Here is a 27,649-nt window from a genome sequence, read left to right as displayed (position 1 = left end):
ATTCACAAATAGCAGTACTTAGCTTCTTGTTACACTTTTTATTTATTTCTTAACAAATCCAGCCATTTTTATCATAGTTGGGAGAGAACATTATTTATTCCAAATGTGCCATTGCAACTCAAGCCTATGTGTGCTTACTCAGAACTTATTTTCACTTTGTTCAGTGGTCCATACTCCCAGGTAACTGTGTATAGGATTGCAGCTTTAGCTGGTACTTCCTTAAGCATTAAGTGTATACGCATATACAGACTGATGCATGATTTTCATCATAAGCAGTTCTGCCAGTTTCTGTTACTTGTTTTATATCCTCCTTGCTCTTCAGACCACACCTGAGGACCCCTTTGTCTCTGCTGATGCTCTTCTCAGTAGGATATCTCATCCACCTTCAATGTGTGATCAGCTTCAATATCTAGAACCTGACTTAGCTGAAAAGAACCCCCCAATATTTGCTCAGAAGCTTCAGGTTTGTAATGGAAGTCTGTCAGTGTTCCTTGCCTCAGTGTTTTTGTAAACACCAGTAGAGGGCAAATGTCCCCTGTCTGAAAAGGGACAAACTTGGTAAATACACACGAGCCTTCTCCAGAGTTTATCAGGAATCTTATCAAAAAGTGGCATCTGTCCTTAATGAGATTATTCTTATACTTTAGTCTAACATTTATAAAATATTCTGAGGGCAAATTCGCACCAAATTAGATGTGTGTGCGTGTGTGTGTGCACATGCCCATTCCTACTCGAAGCAGAACACAATGTGTGAACCAGGCTTATACATGGACATCCTTATGTGCTGCACATGTGATCTATCTGCCTCATTTGTTGCAACAGATGTGTAGTGCATATGGTATATGTTTACATACTTTCTTTGTCACGTGTGGTATTCTGCACATGATTTGGGCAGACTATACACAGGGTCATTAACTTCAATTCTCCCTTGCAGGTAAAGCCAACAAAGCAGAGACCTGTGAGCACCAGCCCCTAGTCACTTATCCTAAATACAGTTGGAAAAATATCTTGATTAGGAAATGCTCAGTATGCATGATGGGATATCTATATGTGTGTATAGAATACTTCTGTCTCATAGAAAGCAATAAGAAGCCACAGCAGGTTTCTTCTACTACTACACTACATACAGTATATTTATATACCGCTTTTCAACCAAAATTCCCAAAGCAGTTTGCATAGATATAAGTAACTAACTAACTAACTAAATAAATAAATAAATAGAATGGCTCCCTGTCCCCAAAGTGCTCACAATCTAAAAAAGCAACACAAGACAGACACCAGCAACAGCCACAGGAGGGTTGCTGTGCTAGGGATGGATAGGGCCAATTGCTTTCCCCCCTGAATTGCCATTTTTAAAACGTGCCTCTTTGCTAGGTTAGCAGGGGAAACATAAAAATGGTTTATAAAAAGATGTATTTAAACAGAATGTGTATTGATCATTAGTCCTGTTCAGACATTGTATTGTGCATGCAGGTTTCTGTACACCGGCACATGTTCTTGTGTGAATGACTATACCTGTATTCATTATAAAAGTGAAACTGGGTACAGGCTTACTCAAACTCAGGATATGGATAGGACATGTACTACTATACACAAACTGAACATAAAATGTGAATAACTGTACATGTGTACAGGTTTATACATGCATACACTCTTCATGGATTGTACATGCATTGAACATGAGTGGGTCTATTGCACATGAAATTAAAATGTACTTAGTGTCTCTCCTGAAAATGCATTTAGCCTCAAGCTAAGTGCATATTGTTCTTACAACACTAAAAGCAGGATGAAGTTAGGTCATTATTTGTCATGGTTAACTCTGTCAACCACACGTGGAGGGAAAATAGATAAGGATAGCACCAATAGGCAGACAAACTGCCTTTCTTGATGGTGAGACTGCAGTCAGCCTAGTGAGGATGGCTCTCTTACAGCACAGTTCTATGCATGCTTACTCAGATTTGTCCAATTGGACTTAATCTCAAATAAATATGCATAGGACTATAACCCTAAACTGGTTTATACTACTTTCTGTAATCTATAATCTTATACCAATACTTTCTAATAAATAAATTGGATTTGCTAAGCAGTAGACATACGATGTGAGGAAGACACATACCCCCGGCAGTGAGTATGGTTGAATCTTATAAAGGACAGAAGCAAAAACATACATCTAATGTCAAACAAGAAATACAAAATATACCAAAATAAATAATTAAATATTTTCCCCTTGGGTTAAATTACTTAAGTTTAACTTCTTAACTAAAACTGAGCATATTTGGCCGTATCTTATTAGAAACCACTTGGCTTGTGTTGTGCTGATGTTTCAGTCCTTCAAGAAGCCCTGAGTGAATAAATGTGTGTTATACAAAAACAGTGGTCATAGACTGATATATAGTATTCATTTACATCATGTTCTTAATGCATTTTCCCTGTGCATTGCTCACAATCCACCAACCATCCCACTGACAGGAGGAGTTAGAGTTTGCTGCAATGAGGATAGAAGCTCTGAAGCTAGCCAGACAAATTACCCTGTCTTCTTTCAGCTCATTAGATACCGAGGTATCCATTATATGCTTGCAGTTTGTGTGCGGTTGATCACAGCTTAAGGAACCCAACTGCTGCTTTTTGTTTAACAATAAGTTAACTGAAGTTTATCTGAGTGATGCTTGATGTTTTTGGCACCTTCATATTGAGAAAACCATCAAGTAGCATGCCAAGAGTTGACCTCTAATCCCATGTGCTATCACCACCACTTGCAGATATGTTTCAGAATGACTGTCAAATCTATTTGGTCACAGACACAACTTTGGCTGTTATCCAGTACTGCTTTGCTTCTCACAAATTAATTGTTTAGTCCATTAACTATTATGGTACTTCAGTGCAGATTATATTTTAAATAAAGTTTAATAAGACTAGAAATATTTTAGGTTCTAATATCTATGTTATGGTGAATATCCAAAATTTTCTGGGTGTCAACATTCACATCTAATATTTGACAATAGTAGACAAATCTGTGATCGTCTGAAAACTCAGAGGTATATTAGGGAATGTTGACAGTTAACTTACTGTGTTGATTAGCATTCATTTCTGTAGGTCTAAAACATGGAGAAATAAATATCTAAATCTGAACAAAATTCAGTTGGGATTGTTGGCATACATTAGTAAATGTCTCCATTCAGTGACGTAACAAGGTTGGAGGAGGCCCACATTCAATAAATGAACCGAGGCCGCCTCAGTTTGGGGTTTTTTTTGTGGGTTTTTTTGTGGCACCATTTGGCATTGCAAAAAATCGTTTACGTTTTATTTTTGAGTGGTGACAGCAACCACTACTACAAAATTTTTGCTGCCTCTGCCTCCCCCTGCCACTTGTTTTGCTGCCACTGCTTCTTCTTTGCCAAAGCAGCTGATGGGCAGGTAGGTGAGATGAGAAGAGGAGGCAAAATGAGGCTGCTGGTCAGCTCACTGCCTGCTCTGGATGCCCATATGCTGGGAGCAGGAAGAGTGAGTGGCCGGAGCAGCTGGCAGGCCAGAGGAGAAAGCAGTAGCGGAGGGTGAGACAGGTGAGCAGCAAGAGTTGCTGCCAGCCAGTGGGCTGGAGTGGGATGTTCTGCTCCTCCCTCCATTCGCCAAACTTTAGAATTTCACTGTAGGATAGTGTTGTTTGAAAAGTTACATTAAATGCATATACTTAATTTAAACAACGTAGCAGAGCAATGGATTTTTTTTGCAAATGACAATTGTGACCTAAGATTAATTTAAATAAGTTATTTTCTAAATCTGTGATGGATATTTTATACATAGCTTACCAGGCTTTCCATAGACAAATTCAGCCCTGGGGTAGACATGTGCCTTGGTTTAGCAATGCAAGAATTAGTCTAAATTATTTATACAATATATTCAAGAAACTCCAAATGCTGTTTTTAGTCAGCTATAGAGTGTTACAAACTCTATGTGGATGTATATATTGCTTTTTCAGGAGTAATTTTAAACGTGGCATCTTGACCATTTCACCATATGTCCTCAATGGTTAAAGTGTTCAGTCGACATTTGGTTGGTGGGGAAACTTCCCACACACACATCTTCTTTATTCTTCAAGATCTAAAGCATTTCCTTCCTGATACGCCTCCAGCATGCTGGCTGTTGTCATGTTGGTCTGAGGTTGCTCCTGTGATGCATGTGGTCTAAACTAGAGTGAAATGCTAGCTCTTAAGAAGTGTGTTTGATGTGTGCAGCTGCTCTAGAAGGTCCCTTATGGTGCTGTGAATGCAAAGGTCACAGCTCCTGGGGTTTACGTGAGTGGTATATCATTTTTCTTTTCTTTTTAAATGTTGATGCCAACTGAGTATAGCTGGCATGTTGCTTGTGTTCTGCCATAAATGAGAAATCCCTTTTGAAATCAGGACGACATTGGATATACTTTTGCAGCTTATTTATTTTATAAATACAAAAATGCACACTCTTGCGCTCTCTTCTCAAAAGGGAAATCTCTACAGACAATCCAAGGAGAGATTAACAATTTTTTAAAAAACACCTTACAACACCACACCATAACTGCATTTTGAGTGTCTACGTTTAGACTAGGTCTCTGAATTGGCTGTCTCACGACAGGACAAGCAAAGTCCCATATCCTGTGAAAGTGATCCCATATCCTATGAAAGTACTAGGAAACATGTCTGTTTAAATTTCAGGGGAATATGTTTCAAATCCAGCTTTGAATTCAGCAACAAAAGAAAAAGCATATTACACAAAGACTTTTTAAGGAAGGTTCCAGATGAAAGTAAACAGGAAAATATGTGCTACTTTATCTGATCTTGTACTTGTACTTGGAATATGTTGGGAATGCTTTATTCTCTCTGAAAGTAAGGTGGCAGTAGAGGAATACATATACAGCCATTTAGACCAACAATAGACACCCATTTTTCATACAGAGAATCCTTTCCTTAGTCTTATCAATTCTAAACAAAAATAATGCAAAATAAATAGAAACAGAATTTGGAATGAACAGCAAGATAATAGTTCAAAGAAATATGATGTGGCAACATTATATAGGTCAGATACTGGGTGGAATCTTCATTACCTAAGAAACATTCTGGGCATCCCCAATGGATCTATGTAAATAGGCATTTCTGTATTTCTAAATGTTTTCATTAATTAAGCTGTGGTACCCGGAAATGGCATAAAGGAGATTTGTATATAAAAAGTATATCTGTTGTTTTGTATCCAGTTAATTTGGATAAATATGGCTTTTCTGGGGTAGACAGTACAAACAGTGGCCTTGGAATCTGCCATCTCTAACAAATGGCCATCCCTTTGAGGCAATTGAAGCACTTTCCATTACAGTGTCTACATTGTGTTCACAGGAGGACTATAAAGTGATTTAAAATCATTGTAGTTTAAATTATTTCCAAATAAATAATTATGTAATTACATTATAAATTATTTAATTTAGTTTAAAATAATTTAAATAATTATTTAATTTTAAATTATTTAATTTAAATAATTTAAGTTGGTGGATCATAATATGGTTTAATGTGTATGTTGCCAGAACTTCAGCATATATGTCTTTTGAAGATAGCGAATGAAGTGCAAGGTAACTTATAATGAAGTAAACAAAAGATACCATTACTTCTTAGAAGCAGGGACCATATTTAATTATCTACAAATTAATGCTTGAAAACTTAGTGTTCTGCTTTCTGTAGCCATCAAGTATTAATTATTACAGTTAACATTAGTGGGACAGTATTTTAAATCAAATTTAATGTTTTAAAGCTAAATGTGCGTTTAAAAAATAGTATCTGACACCTTTAAAGCATAGATAAGCAAGATATGAGAGAATTGTCTGAGCAGCTTTTAAATTGCACTTCACTTAATTGCAATGCATATTTATTATAGGAAATTAAAGGACAGGATGTTTCTAGTTCTGATGGATAATACAGGAGATTTGGCAATGGGGAAAGTCTGCATATGTAACCTAAGACTGGTTCTCTTCTGATGTGATGTTAGATTGCGAAGAATATTTTCCCTTGGTTAACTTTCCTCTTTGAACAGCCTTTGTCAAGGTCAATGACAAATGACAATGGGTGAATCTTCTGTAAGATACATTGTTTTACAGTAGCTAAAGCAGAAGTTATAATAGGATCTGCTGGATGACTTTGCAAAAACTTTAATCCAGCTTGATAGAGGTGGATCAAAATTTCTACAAACTAGAAAATTTTCAACATCATGAAGCTGTGTTCCTTGACTATTGCCCAATGCGTTCTCCTGCACTATTTCTATTTTAATCATGAAAATTAAATTGTAATTCATATACATCAGGACTAAACTCCAACGTGATCTGCTAATTTTGAATCATAATATTGTTATTTAATATGACCTTATTTGACATTTTGGTCAAATAAAAATGGCTTCCTGGGGAAAATGCTGGACTAAGCTCCAGTTTATTTCAATGAACAACGTTTAGCCATCATCTATAGTGGGAACAGAAGCCTGGCTTGGACAAGGGTTGCTATCAGAGTTCTGATCATCCCTAAACTAGGCATTCAGGGAGCTGGTCCTTGTTCTATTATTACTATAAATATTTACCACTTTGCAACTGCTTTCACTAATTGCAGTCACTAGAATGATTTTCAAAAGAGACAGAATTGCCCTTGTACCAATATAAAAATTGCACATTTAAAAGCCCATAATAAGGACCACCACTTTAATTTATTTGTGGAAGCACCAAGTGTGATCCTGTGTGCAGCCAACTCTGCCTGTCTGGACCCTTGTGATGGAAGCATTAAGTGGCTGATTCAAAGACATAGTCACAAAGTTAACTGATTTCAAATTTCAGGACATTTGGTTGTCCTGATATTTTTTTTTTTAATCTAATCATAGATTTACTTAGATTCCAAGAAAGAAATGGCATTATGGCATTCTGTCATCCTGTCATCCTTCCTGGATCTCCTGTGACTCAAATGACCTTCTTTTAGGCTTCCCCCCACCTACCCAATATAGAATAATAAAATTTGGCTTGCACTTCTGCTTATGCTGCCACAACACAGGTGCACAAGGTGTTGTTTTGGGTGGCTTATGGTCAAGGCTAGGCATGTAGGTATAGGTGGGAAAGAGACTTCACCACACCTAATGTATAACAATATTAAAGTTTTTATTTACAAGTGTGATTGAAGGTTTTAAAATACCTATGCTTAATTGGTTACAAATATAACTTTGGAGTTGATATTAACAACTTAACACTTTCTTGTGTGCTTGGGGGTTAAAGTATTTCTTAATGATTTTTTAATAGATAATACACTTCAGTGTTACTGGATTATGTTTCACCTGATGATTTAGATTATGTCTTTCACATCTTGCAGTGCTCACACATCAAGTCTCCCATTCATATGCAACCAGGGCAGACCCTGCTTAGCTATGGGGACAAGTCATGCCAATCATGACAATTTTGATGCTCTCCTCTCCATCGGGGTGGGGAGCATGGCAGGGATTGGAGTGGAAGGCAGGGTTTCACCTACCTCTCCCCCACCCCCCGACAATCTTCTGCTGAATATTTGATGCACAGATTGCCCAGACAATCCACTTGGAGGTCAGGACTGTTTCTTCTGGCCTCCACATATCCCACAATGCACCACACACTGAACACAGTGCATTGCGGGATACCCCTGAGCAACAGGCACTCTAGGTGACCATCTCTCTCTGTGGTTGGGCTGCAAGCAGCCTAAGCATACACATGATCCCGGCGCTGGGGTTAGGGGTGCACTCTCAGCCTTGACCTCAGCTAAAGGCCGTGGTAAAAAGCTGGGGCGGGTGGGTAGCACTGGGATCCATGTGAATGGATCCCGCTTCTCTCACACAGCCTAACTAGGCTAGGCTGCCCTAGCCTGGGTTAGGCTGAGCTTGTGAATATGCTTTATGTGGTTTACTTTATTCCTTTCTGCAGTTAGTTTAAGCTCTTTCTTTACTTTAAATTAAGGACAGACCAAATCCCCTCCTCCTACACTTCTCCCTGAAGTGCTAAGACAAATTTATCACTTCTTTCAACATCCTTGTGTGTGAGAGAGCTTAGAGGTCTATCTTCCATTCTTAACAGAATTATTTTATTTTTCAACTCAGAGAGATACTGGTGTGCCACTACTCCTGAGCTAGGTCCTTTCTCTCTAACAAAAGCTTAACTTAAAACCAGCTCTTTTTTCTCCTACTGATTTCTCTTGAGAGTCAGAACCCAAATCTAACTAATCCACTTTGCGGGGGGGTGGGGAGCATGTTAACTATCATCTTCTTCCTCCAACATTCCAAACAAGGTTTCCTTGGCAATGCAGGGGCTATTTTACTAAAATGCTCTGGCTATGCTTGTATTTTGTTAATTCTTTAGTGACCACACTATACTTACCAGGTCTTTATACACACACAAAACAAACCAGAATTTAACTTAGATAACTAACACAAACCTTATACAAAGAAAAAATACTCATTTCTCCACAAGCATACTTAAATAATTCATTGAGTTCTTATCAGCAAAAAGTTCATAAGACACTTTCACTTACCTCCCACATATCACTGTTACATCTTAATGCAGCAAAACAATACTAAACAGGTGTAGGTGTCTTCTCTACAATGGCAACTTTCTAAAGTGCTCTTAATTAAGGATCCATTACACAGAAATGATGGTTTTGAACAATTCAGAGTATAAATTAGAATTGTCATTGTTGGGTTATAACTTCTTAAATGAATTAAAAGCACTGTATATAGCTATACTGGATTTGGTCATCTGTGTTTCTTCTTTTATATGCTCTCAGTCTTGGTCCAAGAAAGGTGGTCAGTGGAAAAGAAATATATTTGCTTCCCAAAAAACAAAAGTAAGAGTTCCAAATTCGCTTCATCCTATGCAGAGAAAATAGGAGCCCAATTGATCTCAGGTCCTCGTATTAAATTTTGTACATACTAGTTTGTATTCCTTCTAGCATGTAGTCTCCCTATTAAACTGAGCTTACTTGACTTTAGATTGATGTTTATTTCTGTTTGATACTTAGATGCCTAGTACTCACTGTCAGACTCCCAGGGGACAAAGTGGGCTCCTAGCCCTTCTTGAACTCAAGAATGTCTGGAGCACCTCCAAAAAGGTCAGCCTCAGGAACAGCCAGGGGAGGAGATTAGTTTGTCACCCGAGTCCATCTCCTTGCTTGTTGCATTCAGCCAGCTCTCTCTCCTGGAGAACTCTGGGCCCCCATACTCAGAAGCATCTCCTCATCATCAGCTGCCTTTTTAAATACCCCAGTTCAGAGCTGACAGGGCTTAAAACCTATGTCTAGCCCCTTCTTCTTCCTACCTTGTTTCCTGTTTCCTGCCACACCCCTAGAGCTGTTTCCTGCAACTCTCCCTGCCTTGTTCTCTCAACCCTACTGGGATCCAGCCAGCCTGGGGCCTTCTCATCCCCACTTCCCCTAAAGGGAATGAAAACCTCAGAGGAGGAATGCTACACCATTCTCCAGACTCCACAGGGCCACCCAAGCAACTAGGTAACATGGCATCCTGACACTCATTCTTAATTATTGTGAATGAATAATTTACAATTGTGTTATTCATAGAGAAATAAACCCGTTTTTAGTTAAATTTGTGACATGGATTCCCAGTGTATTGCACAGAGTGTTGTACATATGACTTTCTGCTCATTGGGCAGAATTTGTGGGTGTGTGCTCAGTGCAAGGAACTCTTTGCTCTCAGGAAACAAGTTCATTCTCTTAAAGCCAAAGTAGCTGATCTGGAGAAGCTCAGAGAGTAAGAGAGGTACGTGACCTTCAGGGATATGATAGAGGCATCGCACTCCCAGGCTGGTAGCTCCTCTGCTGTCATGGAGAATGGAGATCTCAGGGAAGTAGGACATCATCCTGAGGAAGAAGGAAATGCTCACTTAGAAGGGACCCCTTCCGTAGATGATGAGCCTATATCCTTTCACACAGGATACTGTGCGATTTGATCATTATGGGTATAGAGAGATGGGTCTGTGGTCTGCGTGTAGTCTGCACTGTGACTTGCCTGCCTGGTGCAAAAGTTGTGGATGTCACATGGCATCTAGATAGGCTGTCAGGCAGTGCTGAGAAGGAGCCAGCTGTCATGGTGCACATCAACATCAAAGATGTTGAGAAATGTAGTCAGAGGTCCTGGAAACAAAATTTAGGCTGCTAGGTAGTAGAATGAAGTCCAGGACACCCAAGGTAGTATTCTCAGAAATGCAACCTGTTGCACGCAAAGGGCTGATGAGACAGACAGAGCTGAGGGTCTCAATGTGTGAATGAGATTGTGGTGCCAGGAGGAGGAGTTTAGATTTGTTAGGCACTAGGATACATTTTGGGACAAGATGAGCCTGTACAAAAGGGACTGGCTCCGCTTGAAGCAAGATCGAACCAGACTGCTGGCACTTAAAATCAAAATTTAAGTGCAGTATATAAATTTAACAATAAATAAATAAACAAAAAGGTCACAGAGCAGTTTTTAAAATGGCACTTGAGGGATAGCCAAAAGGAACGCGGCAGTATCTGGTTCAGTAAATGCCATCCCTTGAGGTGTGAGGGTTTAAATGCTTCAGATAAAAGACAAGGGGACAGAACAGAACGTTCTAAACTGTAAGGGAAAATTAAAAATTAACAAAGCATGAGGGCCAGATGGTATCCACCCAAGAGTCCTTAAAGAACTCAAATGTGCAATTGCAGACCTCCTTGTAAAAATATGTAAACTTATTCCTACAATCAGGCTCTGTACCGGAGTACTGGAAAGTGGCCAATGTAACATGGATTTTCTAAAAGGTGTCATGGGGCAATCCAGGAAGTTACAGGCCGGTTAGCTTAACATCTGTTCCAGGCAAATTGATGGAAAGCATTCTCAAACAGAAAATTGTTAAACATACAGAAGAATAGACTCTGCTTCTGCAAAGGTAAATCATGCCCCAACAACCTTTTAGACTTCTTTGAGAGTGTCAGCAGGCGTGTGGATGAAGGTGATCCAGTTGACATAATATACCTGGACTTTCAAAAAGCTTCCAACAAACTTCCTTATCAAAGACTCTTGAGAAGACTTAGCAGTCATGGGATAAGGTGGCAGGTTTATGTATGGATTTGTAACTGGTTGAAAAATTGGAAACAGAGGGTAGGTATAAATTGATAGTTCTCTAAATGGAGGGAAGTAAGAAGTGGGGTCCCCCAGGGATCTGTACTGGGACCAGTCCTTTTTAATTTATTCATAACTGATCTAGAAGTTGGGTAAGTAGCAAGAAGTTTATCTAGGCACATTGCAAATTTTGTCTTCTGCCAAAATATAAAGACCTGGCTATTTAATAGTTGTGATATGTGAGATTGTAGCTCCTCTTATGTGATTTAAAAAATAAGTCTCCTCCTCTGATATTATGCTTAATCGTGTGAAATAACCGCTCACATAATTATTTATTTGAATAATCTGGATCAAAGTGACATTTGCGGTGGCCCAAAATTGTTCTAGGTGAGAGATACAACTTATTCAAAGAAGAGAATGTATTTCCTGGTATGTAACTCATCTAACCATTATCTAAAAATGATATCGCACCATCAAAGGGTGCAGAGAAGAACAGGCTCTAGGCTGCAAGCCTTATATTTCACAGCTGCAAGTGAAATTATACTATTTGTGGTGGTAATATAACAAAGGTTCCCCATGTTTAAATTAAAAGTGTGGAGAGAGGTACCAAATACAGTCCGTGTTTTGGACTGGGGCACCAAACCTAATAGCCTCTAGCTTGGTTCCCCTATGTTTAAGGTTCCCCTATGTTTAAATTAGAAGTGTGGAGAGAGGTACTAAATACAGTCCGTGTTTTGGACTGGGGCACCAAACCTAATAGCCTCTAGCTTGGTTCCCCTATGTTTAAGGTTCCCCTATGTTTAAATTAGAAGTGTGGAGAGAGGTACCAAATACAGTCCGTGTTTTGGACTGGGGCACCAAACCTAATAGCCTCTAGCTTGGTTCCCCTATGTTTAAGGTTCCCCTATGTTTAAATTAGAAGTGTGGAGAGAGGTACCAAATACAGTCCGTGTTTTGGACTGGGGCACCAAACCTAATAGCCTCTAGCTTGGTTCCCCTATGTTTAAGGTTCCCCTATGTTTAAATTAGAAGTGTGGAGAGAGGTACCAAATACAGTCCGTGTTTTGGACTGGGGCACCAAACCTAATAGCCTTTAGCTTGATGTTTGCAGTAGCAGTATAGTCCTTGTGTAGCTCACAGGTGTAAGGCATGCTGGACTGTTGCGCTTGGCAATCCTCCATATTGATCATCTGAAGCTGCCTTTTATAAGGCTCAAGCCTTCTGTGTGCTGAAGCAAGGCATGAAATGCTCCTCCTCCTTGTGCACACCCTCCTCTTCCTCTTCTTCCCCTTTTTTAAATTGAGGGGCAGGAGAGAATCTTGCCACACCAAGAACCTGCTGCCTGAGGTGACTGCCTCCCCTCCCCTCATGGAAGGGCTGCCCCTGCTTGTACTGAATCAGGCTATTGCTCCATCTAGCCCATTTCTTTTTCCACTGGCAGTGGCTCTTCAAAATCTCAGACAAAAGTATTCCCCAGCCCTAATATCTAAAATCCTTATAAACCTTTTAACCTCGGACTTTCTGCATTCAAATCATGTTCTGTGTGTCTGAACAATTGTCCTTCCCTCTAGAAGCACCCAAATAAGGCATGCAATCACAAATCGTGATGGCAGCTCACAAAATAGTTTTACATACAACATTCCAGTGACTAGGATTGTATCCTAACAGTTTGACTAGCACACACCATGACTTGCATTTTGGGTAGATTAACTGTTCTGCATCTGTTCTATTTTACCCTAATAAAAGTCAGCTTACTCTCCCAACTTCTGTTTTCTACCTTCCTTTATAGCCAGCGTGGTGTAGTAGTTAGAGTGCTGGACTAGGACCGGGGAGACCCGAGTTCAAATCCCTATTCAGCCATGATACTAGCTGGGTGGCTCTGGGCCAGTCACTTCTCTCTCAGCCTAACCTACCTCACAGGGTTGTTGTGAGGAGAAACTCAAGTATGTAGTACACCACTCTGAGCTCCTTGAAGGAAGAGCGGGATATAAATGTAAAAAATAAATTTAAAAAAAAATTATTTATTTATTTATTTTATTTTATTTGACATATTTTTATACTGCACAAAACCTGCATCTCTGATAGATGATATGGAAGAAACTTGGCTAGGCATCAATATATGGGGAAAGGATCTAAGGTCCTAGTGGACCACAAGTTGATAATGAGCCAGCAGTGTGATGCAGCTGCTAAAACAGCTAATATGTTCTTGGACTGAGTTGACAGAAGTATAGTGTTCAGATCATGAGAAACACTAGTGCAGGTAAGTCTTTAGAAATACTGTGTCCAATAAGAAGGCTATCAATAAACTGGAATGGGTTCAGAGGAGGGCAACAAAAATGGCGAGGAGTCTGGAAACACTTCTGTGAGGAACAGTTGAAAGAGCTGTTTATGTTTAGCTTGAAGAAGACAAGACTAAGATGAGGTATGATTGCTGTCTTTAAATATCTGAGTCTGTCACATATAAAAAGGAGCACCCTTTTCTGTTACTCCTGAGGGCAGGACTGCAACCCATGGCTGAAATTACAAGGAAGCAGATTTAGTCTGAACAATAGGAAGAATTTCTTAACTCTAAGAGTTATGGAATCAAGGGTAGGAGGGCAGTCTGCCTCAGGTTGTGGTGGGTTTGCCTTCCTCAGAGGCTTTCAAAGAGAGGCTGGGTGACAATCTGTCAGGGATGCTGTAAAGATTAATTGCATTGAGCATGGGTGGGAACTAGGAGAAATCCAATGTTTTTTCCAACACTAAAAATCGGTGATTCCAACAATTTTTTATCTCCACAAAGCCAGTATTGTACTCCTTATTTGCAGATTATTACTTAATTACTGGTTTCACATGCTCTTACAATACAGTTCTGTGAATGTTTACTCTACAGTAAGTCCCAGTGTGTTCAGTGGGGATTGATCCCAGGTAAATGCGCATAGAATTGGAGCTTTAGTGATGAGATTAGTACCAAAATGGAAATGATGAAATGTGAACCATAACAGGTATTGTTTCATAGACTATATTCTGTTATTCAGTGTACTAAGAGATTCAAGATTAGAACTTGATCAATAGGTTAGGATCGTGCTCCCTCTCCCATCTACACACACACACACACACACACACACACACAGAGGGAGAGGGAGAGAAAGGAGTATACATTTTATATTTATATTGTAGTATAAATTAAGGTCTTGTGCTTCATTCATGCGAAAATCATTGAGATTTTCATCATGTGACCCTTAATGATCATAAACCAGTTTAACTTGCCCATTGTGGATTATCTCATTGCAATATGGTAAAATCTCCTTACTGTAGAAGCATAATGCCACCCGAACTAGTTGCTTTTACTCTCTTGTAGTCAGCTTATTCTTGGGATCCTCTGACAAGTGTCTGACACTTGTAACATAATAAAATAATCTTAGTATGAGAACCAGTCCACCTCTTCTAAATATTACACATGCATTCCAGGCAGGTTAATATCTTTGGAAATTTAACATACATTAAAAAAAAATTCAATTAAATTCAATATATTTTATCCAGAAAAAAAGAAAAGATGTTCGGTGTCTAGTTTTGCAATTGCTTCCAATTGGCACAGTCCAGCAAAACTGAATGTTAATGTCCCATTTAATTCAGTAGGAGATGTTTTAAATATATGCTTCACCCATTGAAATCAGTGGGGATGAAAAAATGGTTCTTGCCATATGTGGTAATTATAATGGGTGATGTATTTCAGTGTGTAGGTTAGATGGATAAAAAGATGAATGGATTCAAATTCTCTGACAGTTCAATACTAGATCTTGATCTGGTCTAGCAGCTTATCACTGCCAGTATATGTATTGGTCAAATGGTAATATAATACTAAACATGGTGATCTTTATATACTAGGTACAGCATACAGATTGGTGTAGGATGGGTTAAAAAATCAAATATGCCAACGTTACTTAAATAGTCATGTTCATACCAAAGTTTTTTAAAATACAGTTTTAATGTAGGTAAGCTTGCATATTTTTGTTTGAAAGCATGTTATTTAATATTGTTATTTAGAAGAATAGTTAACCATAATGTCTTCATTTCTATCATGTTGCTTGATGTTTCTCTTTTATAAAAGCCATCAAGGCCATTAAGACATCACAAAGCAAATGTTGGAATGTACATATTGAAAATATTGGTGCTATAGCTTGTTGGTCTTTTTCAGTAGCCTTGTGTAGTGTTCTTTTCATTACTTCAAAGAAGCCTAGCTCACAGTTGCAAACATTTTTGAGCTGTCAAATAGTTCTTTTTGATGAAAGTTGAGATTTGAGGCATGTTCTCCATCTCTGGCTGTTTTTCAAAAGACCCTTAAGAGACACCTTTTTTCTCAGGCTTTAATTATTTTTATAAAAATTTAATTATAATTGCTTTTATATCATGTTGTAATCCTGTTTTTATCCTGTTTTTATATTGTATTTTAACTTATGTACACCGCCTAGGTATGCACATGTCAGGCGGTATAGAAATATGATTAATAATAAATTCTGCAGCAGCATGTATTCAGGAGTCAAGACTAAGTGTGGTCTTATTGTTAAATATATATTTGTAAGGCAAAATTTGCCTCTGTAAATCAAATAAAGAAGTCCTATGTGAATTCCATGATCAATCATAATACAAAGAAAAGGAAACAAATAGAAACAAAACATCATGTAGCCATGCCTTCTTATCAAGTGTGCGTTGTGAGTATTTACATGTCTCTTCTTCTTATCTTAATTCATCCTTTGGAAAAATTGCCATATTTGTGACAAGATCGTTGTTAGGACTGTTAATAGGTTACAATCTCTTCTTTTTGGATTGACAGTAATTGTATGATTTTCAAGTTAACCAAGTATTTTCAGCATGCATATTATGCAGAGCAACCTCCTTATCTATACACCGCTAACTTAGGTGATTTCTTATACTGTTTCTTTCTAGTGAAGTACTTAAGCTGCAACCCTGAACACTATCTAACCACACAAGAGGAGTTGCTAGATACCTCTGCATCTGACACTGCGATAACTGTGGAGTCTAAATCTAGATCGTCCCAAATACAAGAGATTTTGTCTACAAAAATCTCATTAAAAGCATCACAATGGGCAACTGGTGGTTCCAAATTTTGATTCAAGGGAGTAGGGGGCCCTACTAGCCCCCTCACAACCCTGAATAGTTCAGCTGGATGTGAGTTTGCGGAAGCAATATGGGCAGAAAATAAACACTTCTTTGCTGCACGTATAGCCAGAGCATAGATCTTTAAATGTGCTCCATGTCACAATCTGTCGGATTCGAGTCAAGTCTTCCTCCACTTGCGCTCCAGACATCTACCTTGCTGCTTCAGCTCCCGTAGATCTTCCGTATACCAAGGAGCCATTTTTTAAGCGTGTCAGAGAGGACGCTTAGGAGTGATCATGTCTACTGCCCTGGTGAGTTGACTATTCCAATTCTTCACCAGGGCATCAACCAGATCACCAGCAGGGTCAACGTTAAATTCTTCCAAGGCTTCTTGGAATCCTGTTGAATCCAATAACCTTTTTGGATGGGCCATTCTAATAGGCCCCTCAACCCTGCAGAGGTGGGACGCAACTGTGAGTCCAACTTTAACCAGATGGTGGTCCGTCCATGACAATGAGGAAATCACAGGAGTCCCCACCCATGGAACACCAGCCTGATCAGAATGAAAGATCAAATCAAGCGTGTGACCAGCAACATGTGTTGGTCCACAGACCGCTTGAGATAGGCCCGTAGTTGTCATGGCCGCTATGAACTCCTGAGCTACACCAGACAACCTGGTCCTGAAGTGGATACTGAAGTCCCCCAGCACCATAAGCCTGGGGGACTCCAACGCCAAACCCAAGACCAAGTCCGCAAACTCAGTTAGGGACTCTGTTGGGCAGCAGGGTGATCGGTACACCAACAGAAGTCCCAATCTATCCCTGGTCCCCAAACGTAAGTACACACATTCAATATGATCAGACACTCTGATAGGGATCCTGGTAAGGGAGATATTATCCTTAAAGACCACAGCTATTCCACATCCCCACCCACACTCCCTTACCTGCTCCTCTACAGAGTACCCTGGAGGGAGAAGCTGGGCCCAAACTGGACCTCCAGCCTCACCCATCCAAGTCTCTGTGATACACACCAGATCAGCCCCTTCATCCCTGTTTAAATCATGGATTACTTCAGATTTGTTTTGGACTGACCTGGCATTACAAAGGAGCAAGGCAAGGTTCTGTGGGTCATTGGCACTGCTCCCCACGGTCAATATCATTATGTCAGACAAAATTTGCTTAAAAGCTATTCTTCTTTCCTCTTCTTCTTTCCTCTTCTTCACCAGAGATTTATGGTATCTCATTCTGGTTATTAGATATATAATAACCAGCCCAGAAATAAACACTTCCTAGTGTAGTAATTTGATATGATGTGCTGAATTTTCTGTATGTTGAAGATTGTATTGTTTATTCTTTAATACGCAAATCTCAGATGGAGTAGTTATGCTATCTGTGTAAACATAGTCTTGCTCTTTTAAAAAAAAAACAACAGGATGTACTTTTTATTTAATAGTGTGGATTCAATGTGTTGAAATTGGGATAGAAAGCTTGATGCTATATTTTTAGGGTATTTAGGGTGGTTGTTTTTTTTTCCTGGAGCAGTAGCTTATCATATATCCCTTTATATGGATTCATGTGTTTAAGAACTTTCTTATCCTGCCAAGCTTTGATGGTCCATCTAACCCAGTATCTGTTTTCATAACAATAGAGTTTATGGTAAGAAAGAAATTTAATTGCAAGTTGCCAATCTCAGCTTCTAGTAGTCAGAAAGAAATTTAATTGCAAGTTGCCAGTCTCAGCTTCTGGTAGTCATCCCTGAGAAATCTTAATGATCAGCATTATGTCCTAGACCATCTTAGCAACACTATCACTGACTAATGGGATTTTGAAACCATTCTTACTTTTCAGAACACTCCAGGCATCCTTGAGCAAAATTATGAATACTGCAAAGTAATGTTCTTAAATTAAACAGTACAGCCATTGTTTTTAGTGTAAGAAGCTAGAAAATGTGGAAAGGGTGAAATATTAGTTGGGAGGATCATTATATGGAATTATAAGTATACAAATGTAATGGCCAAGTTTTATCACATTTTATGTAAATTGCGAATGGCTATTGTGTAATGTAATATTTTTGGTCAATGACTGAAATAAATTGATTGATTGATAGATTATTATAGGGGGTGGGGGATCTTGAAAGCATAGATTATCTCCATATGCTAAATACTTTGATTCAGCTTTCACTATGTCTGCGGTTCCAATGCCTTGTTTCCTGTAGCTGCTTTTGGTAGTGCATTGTTCAGCAGATGCCAGACTGGGTCTGTATGTAGCTGACCCTGCTGCATTTACTTACTAGAAATGTGGTAGAGTGATGCCAAAATAATGTAGGTGACTAAAGTGTGGCATGCTAGAGGAGTAGCAAATATCTGCATGTCATGACTAGAGCATGTGGATGATCAGGCAGTCATAAAGCATGAAATCTCCTGATGATGATGATAAAATTCAACCTTCCCAGGTTGTTGAGAAGGACTCGATGTCTGGATAAAACAAACCAGTCAATAACACCTGTCTGACTGTGTAAATAATAATAATTAATAATACACTTTATTTGTTAGCCACCCCATAACAAATTGTTCTTTGGGCAGCTCACAACACAGGATTAAAACTTACAATTAAAAAACATAACACTTTAAACTGTAACAGACAAAAAGGGAGAAAAGAAAATACACAAAGCAGTTTAAAAACTCATTAAAATTTTTGTTAAAAATCAAATCTGAGAATTTAAGAGGCCTGGTGAATGTGATTAAGCCAGGCGAACCTCACAGGGGAGACTTTTCCATAAATTAGGTGCAACCACCAAAAAGGTCCTCTTCCTAGTAGCCACCCGTTTCACCTCATATGGCAGGGGAACCCAGAGGAGGGCCTCCAAAGAAGTTCTTAGCATGTGTTAATAGTGACAGGGACATCATCATTCTCTGAGGGGGTTCATTTGACCCCAGTGACCAGAATTTCTGTGTTGCTGATGTTGATGCTCTTGAGCCTGGTTGTGCCTCACTCAGATATCACTCAGATATCAGAGAGCGAGCGTGGTTTAGTGGCTAGAGTGCTGGACTAGGACCGGGGAGACCCGAGTTCAAATCCCCATTCTGTCATGATACTTGCTGGGTGACTTTGGGCCAGTCACTTCTCTCTCAGCCTAACCTACTTCACAGGGTTGTTGTGAGGAGAAAATTAAGTATGTAGTACACTGCTCTGGGCTCCTTGGAGGAAGAGCGGGATATTTTAAAAAATGTAAAATGTAATATCAGAGTTCCTCATAAGTTGTGTGTGTGTGTGTGTGTGTGTGTGTGTGTGTGAGAGAGAGAGAGAGAGAGAGAGAGAGAAGCTACAGCAGCCATTAAACCATTACTAGGGACTCTTGTCAGAAGCAAACACACTTTACCAGAGAGGATAAGCATAGAACATGATGGCTTTTGCTTCAGTTCTCTCTAGGTTGCTGCCTTCTATGTTTTATCCCCCATCCTCCTCATCATTCTTTCAGCAATACTATACAGTCTGTTCTCTTAAGGTCCTCTCATGTTATCATCTGTGTCATACAATCAAAGTATACATAGATCAATGTTTCCCATCCATTGCAACTCCACACTTGCTCATTTGTAGATCTCTCTTTTCCTTCTTGAAATGGTCAGCTGAAATGCCAGTGGAAGCTATTGTTAATTGCCAATTTCTTTTTACAAAATGAACAGAGGGACCTGGCAGCGTCAGCTGAGGTTTCCATCTCTAAAAGTGCACTGTACTCCCGAATCAGCAGCTCAGATGGAGAGAACACCTCAGGTTTGCTTTACCAGCAGCAAGACTTGGATTCTGCCCTGAGAATTGCCAGAGAGGAGGTAATCATCTTCCCAAATAAGAAAGCCCTGCCTCTTTATTTGCACATTTTAAAAATGCAAGCTTTGTTGCTTTCTCCTCTCAGGCTTGCTTGCTCCACTTTTAAAACTATGGGCTCCTGAAGATGTAATTCTAATAATCTCTTAGCCATAGTTGATGGAAAATCAGTCAAGAGCCGTTCTCTCTCTTGGTCTCCACCTCTTTCATGCAAGAATTCTCCTCAACACCTATAACTATAATTCAGCATTATGTTCCATGATTCACTCCAACCCTGGGGTGCTCCTAACTCAGAATTTAAAATCCTAACCATAGTTAAGAAATGGCTGGCATTATGGTTGTGCTGGCCCTCGATTGGACACCTTTTTTGCAACTAACATCACAGAAAATTGTCCCCTTTTGCACTGCAAATTATGTATTACAGACCATCTTTTGATGGATGATGATCATTTGCTGACATAACACTAAGTTAAGTTGGTACATAGATTATGGAGATACATATGTGTAGCTATCTTGTTTAGCCAGTACAGAAACAAGCTATAGGCCATATCCATTAGCTTATTGGGTTTCTGAGTAGTCTAGACGCCTTTGGTCATACTGTAGCAAAACGTTTGGCCACAATAAAAAATTTTTTTAAATTAATAACCTTTGTTATTTCTAGAATACGGATAAACAGTTTTTCCAATGGTGGGGGGACCTCAGATCAGTTTACATAGCAAAAGGAATGTAAGGTGAATCTCTGTCCTGAAGGGGCTCCCATTCTAAATAGAAATGCAAGAGAAACGCCACTGGGAGAGATGCTGTACTGGGGTTTAATAGAGGCAGTTGCTCTCCATCTGCTATATCTGTCTGTCTGTCTCTCTGTCTGCCTATCTATCTATCTATCTATCTATCTATCTATCTATCTATCTATCAGATTTGTACACTGCCCCAAACTTTCATCTCTGGGCAGTTAACAATAACATAAAACAAGTTAAATATAAGAGAATCATCACTTTTCAAGGCGCTTCTTTGCCCAGCTAACAAGCGAACTTGTAAGCAATAAGCAGCAGTTTTTGCTTTTCCCAACCCCTGGATATAGATTTATACATTCCAAAAATTAAAAATTGTAGAGGCTTACAATAGCGTTGTATTTGCATCACTAGAATGAAGCCCAAACAAAGGCATTGAGCTGTGGCTTAAACCTCCAGCTGCTTGCCTCTCTTTCTGTGACACTGCCATGCTTGCTGCCCTCTCATTGGTGGCAGCCTTCTTTCTGAATGCGCCCCCCCCATCACACTACTTCTCAACCCTCCACTCTGTTTACCTTCCTCTGTTGTCTCGCTAGTGTCTATTTCTTGATTGTGAGCCTGTCACAGTGGGGAACTGCCCCATAAAGTGCAATTTATAAAGGTTCTATCTATGGATATAGACATAGGAATGAATAATTATAATACTTGTTTAATCTTGGCACAAGAAATCTTTCCTATTTCTAAGACAATTCACTGTCTGGAATAAAATTTATGTGGATTTGACAGCCTTTTACTTTTGATTAACTTAAAAGGGGAAGGAACTGAAAAAACACAAGTGCTAACACTTTTTGGTTTTTTTAAAGTGTCTGTTAGCTTTCTTTAGGATGCTATAACCAGTTATAGCAAAATAATTGCTTTCTTTACTTTGAAATAACCTGCTGCTTTCTTCTTTTGCCACAGATTGTAGCCAAGGAAAGAGAAGTATCAGAATGGAAAGAGAAATATGAAGAAAGCAGAAGAGAAGTGATGGAAATGAGGTGTGTGTTTGTTCTTTCTGTCAAATATTTCAGAAGAGCGAAGTTACCCCTACAATGTATAAAGTGATTTTAATGAATAGCACTTATATATTCACAAGCTGTTCACAACCGCTAATGTGTTTGTAACACCTTTTCGCTTTTTACACCTGACCCTTAATAATGTTGAGGCAGCCAACAAAATGCCTGTCAGTTGAATTACATCTAGCTCCTCAAATAATACAAGATGGCATTGCACTGACTTTTTTTGCAAGTGATTTTTTGTTTATAGCCTCTGCTTAGCTTTCAATTCATCAGCAGATATGCTAGTAATACATAGCTAATTTGCCTAAATTGGGGCTAACTTCCGAACATCAAAACTGGCTGCATTTGTAATCTGTATGGGTCCTGTCTTGAGAAGACACAATCAGTTCATTATTTGACTAAAGCATGGGTAGGAACATCAGGAGTGGAGTGTGGATTATGAGGATGGGTTGCCCTTGGAGACATATGGATTCAGATGGATTCCAGAATGCTGTGAGAAATACTGCAAGATATAACCAAGGTAGATCTGTTGAGGCCCTTATTTGTAAGGTTGCATGGATGGGTGATTGCAGATGACAGAGTTATACCCTGACATACTCTTCATTGGTCATAAAGGGCTCCAGAGGAGTTTCAAACTATGAATGGAAGTCCCACCCCACCACCGCATCTGTCACTCCCCAGTGCTCAAGCTTACACAGCCTTTGTCTGAAGCAGCAAAAGCTGTAAGCTTGATGGTGGGCACTTCTGTGAACAGAAGTGCTCACCATCACACTTATAGTCTTCACTGTTTCAGACAAAGGCTGTGTAAGCATGAGCACCATAGGAGGGAAAGGAGCAGAGTGAAAGATGTGGCATCGAGACAGTATACTCAAGTACTCAGTCCTTAATCTAACATCTGTGTGAGGCTCTAGTGACGATGGTGACTGTTTTTCTTAGTTCTTTGCTGATTAAAATCAACCCAATCTGGTCCAATTTCAATGTTGCTTTTATAACAGCATCTGAAACAAAGACTGTTTTTTGCCTGGATCAATTTAGCCTGTTTACCTCTGACAATACAGTCAGGATGCTAGAAGTTGAAGGTCCATGGCCATGTGGTTGGTTAAAACAAACTAGGTTAAGCTTGGTGGTGTTACTCACCAGAGTAATCATTGGAGTTAACCAGTGCTACTCATTGGAGAAAAAGCCATAATATCCTGTGATCAGTGGTCACTCTAATATTTTTCATCTCTGTGCGGAATGAGTTTTGTTCTGGGTGGCAGTATCAAGGCAGTGCGCGCGCACCTGCATTCAGAATGGGGCCTTCCTTATTCAAGCTGAGCGGGACCTAATTGAACTGATCAGACATCCAAAAACCTGTGAGCGCACGCACGTGCACACACCTTGGAGGAAACAGTGCGTGTGATTTTTGTAGGAGGTGGTGATCAGGCTTTAAACCAGAGGTGGGCAAACGTTGCCCCCAACTGTTGTTGAACTACATAAGAACAGCCCTGCTGGATCAGGTACAAGGCCTATCTAGTGCAGCATCCTGTTTCACACAGTGGCCCACCAAGTGGCTCAGGGAAGCCTACAGGCAAGAGGTGAGGGAATGCATAAATAAATAAATAAAAACTCTGTGGAAGTCCTCTCTCTTGCTGTTGATCTTGCCTCTTAGGCTGGAGGCTATAGCCAACAGACTAGTAGCCATTGATAGACCTGTCCTCCATGAATTTGTTGGAGCCTCTTTTTTTAAAGCCATCCAAGCTAATGGCCATCACCATATCCCATGGCAGAGAATTCCACAGATTAATTATGTGCTTTGTGAAAAAGTACTTCCTTTTGTTGGTCCTAAATTTCCTGGGATGGTCCTTCAGTTTGTTGGTTCTTCAGTTTTATGGGATGACTCCTGTTGTAAGAAAGGGAGAAAACATTATATCTGTCCACTCTTTCTACACCATGAATAATTCTATACACCTCTACCATGTTGGCAACTCACATCATCGCCAGCCACAATTCACAGAGGGCCGTTTGCCCACCCTGCTTTAAACCTATCAATTTGTGAGGATGATCTAGCAAACCAGACTTCCACCCCACCCACCAAAACGCCCAGTTTTAGGGGAAGTTATTGAATGCATGACAGCAGAGTAATTTCAAGCAAGTCTGGATAAAACCTCCTTTCGTAATCCTTTTCAATTGCCCCTTTCACTGCTAAGGCACTGAGGCGGCTTTGATAGTGTGGGAGATAATCTGTGTCTAGAGGCTAGTAGGAGAAGCTCTGTGGCATTCAACACACTGGATCATGAAATCTTGCTCTGACTGTGAGAACATCTGGTGAGGGTTAGGTGACTGGTCCCGAGTCGTATACATGGTTATGTTTATACTCACAACATCCCTGTGAGTTAGGTTAGGCTGAGATATAATGAACTGTCCCAGTATCACCCAGTGAGCTTCAAGGCTGAATGGGGATTTGAACCGGGGCCTCTGTGGTCCTAGTCCAGTACTCTTACTACCCCACACTGGCTTGCCCGCCCCTGTTATTTAACTTCTAAATAAAATTGTATATAGATATTATAATGACATCTATTGCCAAGGGTGCAATAGTCTAAACTGTTGGAGTTGGGCACTGTAATGTGCTGATGATATCCAAATCTGTATACTGTAGGCAGCCAAGAATTGCTGTCTTATAGTAAATTAGTTTTTTGACTAGTGTTTTTGTATAGGGTATAGTCTAGGATCTAGGGGTGTGCGTGAACCGTGATTTGAGCATCTTTTGGGAGCTGGGAGAGGGAACTTGGAAAAAGAGGAGCGCAGGTCCTTACCTGCTCTCCTCCAACAGAGAGCAGGTACGAACCTGCTCTCCTCTATCTTGAAGACCCCGCTCTCAAAAGGTGCTCGACCTTTAGTTCGTGCACATCTCTACTAGGATGAGATTGAACAGATAGAGGCTAAATCTATATAGGACGGAGGGAGGCTAGGTGTGCTAAGAGAGAAATGTTTACCTGTGGTTATTGAAGATGCTGTTAGTTCTTTGGAATAGCTTTAGTATTTGAAAGGCAGCTGTAGCCAGGGATGTCTTCTGTCAGTTATATCTATTATGTAGGCTCTGCTACTTCTTGAAGAGGAGGATTCTTGCCACCCTTATCTTCAGGATCTCTCTCTTTTGGATTTATTTTTGGACTGTGAAATTATTTTCTGGGAATTCATTTAAAGTTTTAGCTTTTAAAAAAACCCACCAGCATCAAAGCAGCACAGTGAGCATGACAACTACTTTAAATATTTGTTTTGCACATTGTGGCCCGTCACTCAAATGCAGTGGATCAAGGCTAGTCGCATTTCATTAGCCTGATTTCACTGTGAAAAGACATGGATCAGCAGCTTAAATCACTTTTAATCTGCTTATCTAGCTAGCCTCTTTTTGAGAACACATTCAAAACAGGATGCCAGTGTGTGGTTTTTTAAATGAGGCAAAGCTTTAGATCATCATTTTGCTTGACAAGTTTATGGCAATTTACAGAACAAAACAAAACTGGAGCATCCTTGGATTTACCATGGCATCACAGATTATTGTTGTATTTTTCGAACTAAAAATGCAATTGCTTGTCACTTCTTAAAGTACAGGATTGAGAATATGGAGAAGCCATTCACTTTCCCTATAAACTTAATTCAGCATTGCTAGCTGTAGGAATGCATTAGTCAGCCATTCAGAATTGCCCTAGAGTCAACTTGTCTTCCATTGAAGGCAAAAACCTTCATTGATTTTTAATAAACTTGGATTGATCCCAGAAACTGTTTTAAAATTATTAAATCTTTGAGATCACTGCAGATCCTTTAGTGCTCTTTAGTTTAGGAGTCCTTTATCTTTTGAAAACTTGGAGTTCTAGGGGGATGTTATGCCTTCTTTCACTGTGGTGATGGCTACAAAATTCAGTTTAACAACAACAACAAATAATTTCATTGTTTCAAGATTTGGAAACTGTCAACTGTTTCCAGATTTGGTGAAGTATAAGGACCTCTTTATAGGAGTCTTATATTGTATGCCTGTCAAATTTTCAGCTGATGAGTGTTTGATTAAGCCTCCTTTTTAATGCATGGTCCACCTGGACCACCTGTCTAGCAAGAGGCAGGCCACAATACATGGGTGGCAGATTGCATGGCCTACAGGGCCCTATGAGTTTGATAATCCACCACAAACTACAGCTGGATGCACTGTATGTGAATTAAGCCCTGGCTGAATGTTGTAATTAATCTATGTTCATTTCAATATACTGTATATGTTGAAGCTATTTAGTAAGCCATAATCTGAAGAGATGCCATTGCAAATAGCTTTTGTGGCCATGTTCATTGGATTTTTTTCTGTTCTTTTTATAGGAAAATCGTTTCAGAATATGAGAAGACAATTGCTCAGATGATAGGTAGGTGTTGTGGTCATGAAAGATAGACCTTTCTTCTCATTACAAATAACAAGTGTAGAGAAACACATTTCCAGCATAGAGCAACACATTTAAGTTGAGTTCCACTTATGATCTCAGATGCACTTCTCTTCAGCTTTGCTTTAAAAATTGGTAAGAATTTTGGCAGTATCTGAGGGACAGATACTCCTAGTTAGTCCTGGTAAACCAGTCTTGCATCCCGATGAAATTGAGATCTGACACATTCCTAAAAGCACAACAGGTCACATACCTTACAGCCTAAACATCATGGATGGGATTAATTTTTATATTGTTAAAAGATTCTTTCATCATGATGCATAATTCTTATCACAATTATGCAGCTCTCAGTTTAATTACTAAAGCCAAGGGATGATTTATGACTTCTCCATGGGCAATCAGTGAAAAGTGCTCAAACAAAAATTATTAGCACAACTTCAGCTCATAAATTATTAGACAGTGAACTGTTCATTAAGTGGCAATCTGATCCCAAGCACCTTGGTCATAATCCAGAGCACAATTTGGTAGCTCTATGTACGCAACTAAGCTGTTGGCACTTTTGTATTAATAGTACCGATTCACTCTGCGGAGTTTCAGAGGCAGTCTGCAATGCAGTGCACAAAGCCGCATTTAAGAAAACGGTGTCTGAAAGCCTCACTGTACTTATGCAGGGCCTTGCACATAATGAAAGGTGCTCAAAGGGATTGTGACCATGCACTTGAAAATAAGCTTCATTGATTATTTTGGAATTTTGTTTTTTGAAACAAATGTGCATAGGTCCCATAGCAATGTGTCATATTGTGGACATGATATGGACCAGGATTAGGATTGTACTCAACTATGAGGTTCAGTTCCATCTCTATGAGACTGTAGGTAAGGACAAAACAGATTTGAGAAGCAAGAAGTCAACTGAGCAGTTGGTAAGCATCACCCTTAAAAAGTCCAGAATGATTTCACCCCACTTACCATCAGCTACCCTTGAACATGCTCTTACTAAATACATGCAACCAGACACAAAATATGCGATTCCAGGGGTGGGGGCCAGGGCACAGATCCAAAAGAATGTTTGTGCAGTTAAAAAAAGTTCAAATAATGAAAAAAATGTATTATGTTAATTGATGTATGACTGATAACAATGTGAAAAGTAAAGTGTATAAAACAGGTTCATCTAGAACCCCTGACTCTGATTCTGCAAGCAAACTCATTACCATGAGGAAATATCTGCAGCTTAATTGTAATGGATTATGCTCAAGGATACTCATGCAAATGTATTTCCCTTATATCTGTATTTAGTGTCCAGATCCTTTGAGATAATCTGGAAGGGGGCATCCTTGAACATCAGGAGTGTGAATTTCTAACTGCTAGAATGCACAGGTGTGCTGTAGCAGCATATTCTATGCGTGCAAATTGTAACCACATGCCATTGTGCAGTTCCAAAC

The 27,649-nt window shown here is 39.5% G+C and overlaps 1 protein-coding gene across 15 annotated transcripts in view; it reads left to right on the top strand.

Annotated features, from left to right (window-relative positions):
• The window catches only part of TACC2 (transforming acidic coiled-coil containing protein 2), a 272,500-nt gene that overhangs the window by 232,885 nt on the left and 11,966 nt on the right, over window positions 1-27,649 (top strand). For 11 of the 15 annotated variants that reach the window (XM_053309046.1, XM_053309047.1, XM_053309040.1 and 8 more), the window contains 5 exons: window positions 323-463; window positions 2,470-2,559; window positions 19,880-20,023; window positions 21,710-21,786; window positions 26,152-26,195. In XM_053309046.1, coding sequence (XP_053165021.1) covers window positions 323-463; window positions 2,470-2,559; window positions 19,880-20,023; window positions 21,710-21,786; window positions 26,152-26,195 — 496 coding nt within the window. The remainder of the gene's footprint in view (window positions 1-322; window positions 464-2,469; window positions 2,560-19,879; window positions 20,024-21,709; window positions 21,787-26,151; window positions 26,196-27,649) is intronic. The other 4 variants (XM_053309038.1, XM_053309042.1, XM_053309043.1 and 1 more) reach the window with 4 other exon arrangements.

This window comes from Hemicordylus capensis, chromosome 3 (assembly GCF_027244095.1).
Source record: "Hemicordylus capensis ecotype Gifberg chromosome 3, rHemCap1.1.pri, whole genome shotgun sequence".
NCBI classification, from domain to species: domain Eukaryota; kingdom Metazoa; phylum Chordata; class Lepidosauria; order Squamata; family Cordylidae; genus Hemicordylus; species Hemicordylus capensis.
This window is presented reverse-complemented; position numbering and strand designations above follow the sequence as displayed.